General features: G+C 33.2%; 2 protein-coding genes across 2 annotated transcripts; one reads left to right on the plus strand and one right to left on the minus strand.

Moving 5' to 3' along the window:
* The first annotated feature begins 3033 nt into the window (after positions 1 to 3033).
* LOC102599339 (auxin-responsive protein SAUR68-like) lies at positions 3034 to 3664 on the plus strand. Its single transcript, XM_006362742.2, has one exon. It carries the CDS (start codon positions 3096 to 3098, stop codon positions 3540 to 3542), a length of 447 nt encoding a protein of 148 aa, XP_006362804.1. The 5' UTR covers positions 3034 to 3095; the 3' UTR covers positions 3543 to 3664.
* Positions 3665 to 4843: 1179 nt separating this feature from the next.
* Positions 4844 to 5414, minus strand: LOC102593094 (auxin-responsive protein SAUR68-like). Its single transcript, XM_006362728.2, has one exon. The coding sequence runs from the start codon at positions 5367 to 5369 to the stop codon at positions 4923 to 4925; it is 447 nt and encodes a 148-aa protein (XP_006362790.2). The 5' UTR covers positions 5370 to 5414; the 3' UTR covers positions 4844 to 4922.
* Between the last annotated feature and the right edge of the window lie 1204 nt (positions 5415 to 6618).

A 6618-nucleotide genomic window follows, 5' to 3' on the forward strand; every position in this document is an offset into this window, starting at 1 on the left:
TTGAGGAGGTTTTCAACTTCTGGAGGTGTTCCCAAAAGTCACTGTGCAGTTTATGTAGGAGAGATCCAGAAGAAGCAAATCTTGGTGCCAGTCTCATACTTGAGCCAACCTTAATTTCCAGACATGTTAGCTAAGAAGAGTTTGGCTTCTATTTCCATACCTTGCAAAGAGGACATGTTTGTTGATCTCACGTTCTGCTTAAAAAGATCATGAGTAGTATCATAGTGCAAACTTTGTAGAATAGTATGACATGTAAAAGAGAGAGAGGATTCAGAGAAAACAAATTCAATGTGTAGTTCAGAAACATAAGAACCTAGGAAGGAAAAACTCTTCTTGATCATATTTTTGAATAGAAGACTTCTAGTCCTGACTAATATCTCGTTCGCTAATATTTGCTTAAACAATAGCTTTAATCTTTTAGAATTCTACTGAAGAGAGTTATTAAGCACCTGCATGCAACAGCCAGGGGCGGAGGCAGCATATAATGATCCGAACCCCCTCGGCGAAAAATATTACTATTTATACATGGTTCAAATTATTTTTTAGGTATGTATAATAGATGTCAAACCCCCTTCCACTAGTTCGTGTGTTTACTTCTCAGATTTTGAACCCCCTTATTAAAATTTCTGGCTCTGCCACTGACAACAGCTGCATTGTGTGGTGCAATGTAGCACATCCAAGAAAATTTCATTAAGTGGAATAAGAATGATATTTGTGATAAGTAAACAAAAAATTACATTGTTAAATGATAGAAGCATTTTTTTCGACTTTACAGGACAAGTGCAACATTACTAGAAAGCTAACGATACAGGATAGAATGATTCCAACAATTGCAGTCTACACTTCAGCAAATAACGCTCTATCGAAATAGCTAATATTTTTAAAGCGGTAAGCTAGATATTCAGATTGCAACATTACTAGAAAGCAAAGGAAATGATATCAGTTTTTTTGTTGCACGTTTGTTAATAGTAGAGATTCGTTAACTCATTATGAATAGTAATCTAAGGTTTGTTAACCTAACCATTTCCTATCTAGTAGTCACCTACAAAGTGAATGCAAAACTAAATAAAAAACATGTGCCACTAACAGTCATAAAAGGGCCACTAACTTAAAAAAGTTAAGCAACTAAAGTTGACTTAGTCTAGCTAGAAAATGGGAAGCACTAAACTAAAACCGAGTAAAAAACAATAAGCTGGAAGCTGAAATGCCAATTGTCTAACAAGTTCTAGCACCTCCTTACTTGGTAAAGAGGAAAAAAAAATGAAGGATTTTAGAAACACACAAGTGAAAGTTTGTTGCAAGTCTGGAAACTAGTATATCATATATTACTAAAAGCATGAACAAAAAAAGTTGAAAGTTGAATTACGGTTTTACCACTTCTAGAAATTAAATTGCTATAAAATATTTAAATATTTGATTGTATAAGTTTAATTAAAATGTTAATGACTTTTAGACTTCCTAAGATTAATTCCTAATTAAATATCTAATTTATTAATATTTATAATCTATAATCTATATGTATATAATAATAATAAATTTTAAAAAAAAAAAACCTCTACCTAAATTGCTATACTTTTCCTCTTCTCATTACTTTTTCCTGAACCCCTCTCATAAATAATATAATTTATGTGGATAAAGTATTATCGAAATTAATAATTTAAAGGGTGCAAATCTGCAAAATGGAGACACACACATTGATAATGTCCTCTTGATTATTATTAAAGAATGACTCTAGCTTCACAAATCTAAATTCATTGATGCTTAATTACGTGATAAGAACTTTTTAGTTGTTCTTTCTACATGGTTTGCTAACTTTAATTTTCTTTTTCCTATTCTTCATTTATTTATTATTATTTTCTAATTACTTATTCAACTTTTATACTCTTAATATCCATAACTCACATCTTTTCATATTCATAACCTCCAAATATTTAAACTAAAACTTTAAGATATCTTTTGATATTCCTTCTATTCTATCTATATAAATTCAACTTCTTTATCTCATGAAACCCCTACCAAGATTATTAGGCTATTATTTTTATTCTATAGTTAAAGTAGATGAAGAAGACTCTTGAATTTTGATAGGATATGGAAGGAGTCAATAAGAACTCAGAGAGTTATGTACTAATTTTGTACTTATTTTTTCATCTATACATCAGTCTTATAAAAATAATGTTTACTTTGTATTTTTTCTTAAATCTGTTTCTTTTTGTCTTTTTTTTTCTCTATTAGATTTCTTGATTTAGTTTTCTATGAATGTTTTATTGCCGTAAGTCTTTATTCTTATTTTGTAATTGTTGCATTTTATTATTCATTACAATTTACATATATATTTCCATGAAATTTTAGTCATTCTAACATATCTATAAAAATTCACATGAAACACACGTGCGAAGCACGTGCTCAGAAACTAGTGTATATATATATACACTCAAGTTTATGACAAGTTTCATATCAAAATATTTGGTGGTGGTCAAGAGAAATAGGTGACCATATAGTGAGAGACAATGCCATATGAATTTTCACACGGTTTTTCTTACTCTCTAAAGTGTTCAGACCACAAACTTGTTGAAGAACAAGACTAATGATTCGTAATAAAGGACACTCTTAGAAAAAAATCCACAAGAATAGATCAAGATGATAAATTTGCCTGGACCACCAGAATTAAAGATAGGGTGAAAGAGACCGAAATAGAATAGCCACATGATGACTTTAATGAAATGGTTTTTCTAGCACAACTAGCCAAGATGATAGTCAAGTGTCCCCTATCTATGTGAAAATGAAGAGAGAAGAACATGTTTTTGCTTCTCACCTACAATTGTCATTTAATGGTTTCAGATTATTAACATTGGTGAGAAGTACCATTTATGAGCTGATATTATAGCTAATTTTTGGACCCATACCAACTTGGACAACAGACATAGACACATGGCTTTGCCTTGGGTGGTTAGTGACAAGAACTTCAGCTCCATTTTGTATAAATAATCCCTCTTTCACGAGCCTTTTCATCAAGGACAAGCATTATCAGTTCAACAATCAAAAGTCTCTAAATTTCTTTTCTACTTTCTTATTTTCAATCTTCCAACAAAAAGAAAATGGCATTGCTCAGCGCTAAGAAACTCATCAAGATGGCCAGGAAATGGCAGAAGTTTGCCGCTATGCAAAGGAAGAGGATTTCATTTCCAAGAAATGGTAGTGATGCAGACAGTTGCAGTACATCTTCATCCTCTATAGTTGAGAAAGGCCATTTTGTAGTTTATACAGCTGTTCAATCCCGCTTTGTCGTTCCATTGGTTTACCTTGAAAATGAGTTCATTAGGCAACTTTTAAGCATGTCCGAAGAAGAGTTTGGGTTGCCAAGTGGTGGCCCTATTACATTACCCTGTGATTCAACCTTTATGAGCTACATCATTTCGCTAATCAAGAAAGGTGTAGCTGCTGGAGATCTTCACAAAGCTTTGCTCCTCTTGATTCCTTCATGCTGCTGTTCAATTTCTTCTATGCACCAAGAGAGTGGAAACTGGCAGCTTCTTGTTTATTGAGTCAAGGCCAACATTCTTTTTGTAAATGCTAGCTCAGAAATAGTTTTTAGAGAGACTGACATTTAAGAGTACACAATTGTTAAACACATCATACAAATTGAATACTATTTTATTTGAAAATTCACCATATTCATGAGTCATGGCTTTCACTTTTCAATTTGGTTATGAAGTCCTAAACATCTTATGTTGGATTTCGGCACCTCCTTGATCGAAGAAGGACTAGATGATATGAAAATTTGACACTGAGTAGATCAATCAATTAACATTAATTCAGCTGTCTCAAACCCAAACTGTTCAGTTTCAATTATATGAATCAACTTTATGCATTATGCTCTAATCAGGTTCATTCATTCCAGTTATGAAAAGTTTGTCTTTTAAGTCAAAAGACAGTTCACCAACGCCGGATGTTATGCTTATCATAACAACTAGATATATTTGCATCCGTTGTTTTATGTTCTCAGTTAAGTCCTCATTGGCTCCAAGAGGTTGTAATATTATCACTCTATGGTATATGTTATTGGTTTAACTCATTCCCTCTTATCATCTTCCAACATCATATAATTATACCTACGGATCCGTGCTCCAAAAGGTCCACTGATATGGCTTGATAGATTCAGACGACCTTCTCTCATTTTATCCTCTGTATTTTCACTATATGCACCAACTTCATAGTACAACCTCTCACAATAGATGGGATAGATGCTATAATTAGCCATATGTACATTTGTTTCTTCCAAAATAGATTAAAGGAATAATCAAGTCACAAAATTAGCTTATATTAAGATTATATTATCACAGCAAAATCATTGAACTTTGTACATTTTTTGTTACTGATCACAAAAGTCATTCTTATCCCACTAAATGACACTCCCTTGAATGCACTAGTTTGCACTACAAGGTGAAGTTGTCGCATGAGGATTCATCAATCAGATACCAGCTGGGGGCCTTAAATTTGTGGATGCATCTTGTTTGAAAGGATGAAGATAATGAGTTTCATTTTTTCTTCAATTGGTCAAAGATTAAATGGACTGAGACTTTATTGGAATGAATGGACCTGATTAGAACATAATGCATAAAGTTGATATATATAATTGAGACTAAACAGTTTGGGTTTGAGATGCAGTTGAATGTTGATTGATTGATCTCCTTTGTTTCAAATCTTCATACCGTGAATGTCTTTCTTCAATCAAACGTGTTAGATTGTTAGGACTTCGCATAAACCAAATTGAAAGGTGAAAGCCATGACTCATGAATATGGTAAATTTTCAAATAAAATAGTATTCAATTTGTATGTAGTGCTTTACAATTGTGTACTCTTCAATGTTTGCCTCTCTAAAAACTATTTTGAGCTAAATTTACAAAAATAATGTTGCAATTGACTCAATAAACAAGAAGCTGCCGGCTTCCACTTTCTTGGTGCAAAAAAGAAGTTGAACAGCAGCATGAAGAAATCGAGAGGAGCACTGCTTTGTGAAGATCTCCAGCAGCTACACCTCTCTTGATTAGTGAAATGATATAACTCATGAAGGCTGAATCACAGGGCAATGTAATAGGGCCACCACTTGGCAAACCAAACTCTTCTTCGGACATGCTTAAAAGCTGCCTAATGACTTCATTTTCGAGGTAAGCCAATGGAATGACAAAGCGGGCTTCATCATCTGTATAGACTACAAAATGACCTTTTCCAGCAATAGACGATGAAGATGCACTACAACTGTCTGCATCACTGATATTTCTTGGAAATGAAATCCTCTTCCTCTGCATGGCTGCAAACTTCTGCCATCTCCTAGCCATCTTGATGAGTTTCTTAGCACTGAGCATTGCCATTTTTTCTTGGAAGACTGGAAAGAAGAAATTAAATGAGAAATTTAGAGACCTTTGATGTCTAAATTGATAATTCTTGTGCTTGATGATGAAAAAGGATCATGAATGGGGGATTATATATATACAAAAGGCTATACACAGGCCTTGGGTTGGAGCTGAAGTTTTTGTCACTAAAAAGGCAAAGCCATGTAGATTGGGGCCTAATATTTGTGGATGAAGCTTGTTTGAAAATAAAAAATGATAAGTTTCTTCCTTTCTTCGCTTTGATGAATGAACCGATTAGGCCAATATACTTGCTACTTCTCTCAATGCCAATAATTTGAAAACATTAAATGAACAATTGTTGATAAGAAGCAAGACCATGTTCCACTCTTTTCTTTGTCATGTAGATAGCTATGTTGCTCGGACTCTTCAAAAATGTCAATGGGTGCGTGTCGGATTCGCCAAAAGTAGTGTATTTTTGAAGAATCCGAGACGGGTGCGGCATCAAAAGTGAAGAGTCCGCGCAACTTAGGTAGATAGGTGACCTTTAGATTTCCATCTTGGCAATCAACTTCATCAATTCTTGTTGATTTTATTTTAAGGGTGTCCTTAGAATTAAAGTGGGGCCTAATGTTGTTCTTCATGTGCTATTGTCTCTCACCATAAAATTTGGATATAAAACTTCCCCCTATCTTGTACATATACACATGTATAAAAATCATTTTAAGTAAAACACAAGTCTTTGTATGTGCAAACAAACTTACAGTTGCTGTGTATTTCTCAAAAAATCCTTTGTTCTTATCATCATTTGAAGTTACAAAGTATCTCACTATAGGTATCAAAATGACTCCCTTTATTCAAGAAAATTGCCTTAATATTTTATAATTCTACTGAACAGTTATTAAGCACCTGCATGCAACAACTGCATTGAAATAAAGTTGGTCTGCAATGAGTTTACCAACCAAAATGGATATCATGTACTAGAAAGGATAAAATGATGCCAACAATTACAGTCTACACTTCAGAAAATAACACTCTATCGAAATAGCTAATATTTTTAAAGCGGTGAGCTAGATATTCTGAGTGCAATATTACTAGAAAGCTAAGGAAAAGATATCACATTTTCCTAAATTATCAAATAATAGAACAAAGAACAAGTAGGCTGCCAGAACAAGGAATTTTGAAGAATAAATATATGTTAATATTCAATATGTGTATATATATATATATATCTCACAAATGGAAAAGTCTCAATCAAGGAAGCAACATA

Source organism: Solanum tuberosum, unplaced genomic scaffold (genome assembly GCF_000226075.1).
Source record: "Solanum tuberosum cultivar DM 1-3 516 R44 unplaced genomic scaffold, SolTub_3.0 scf00419, whole genome shotgun sequence".
NCBI lineage: Eukaryota > Viridiplantae > Streptophyta > Magnoliopsida > Solanales > Solanaceae > Solanum > Solanum tuberosum.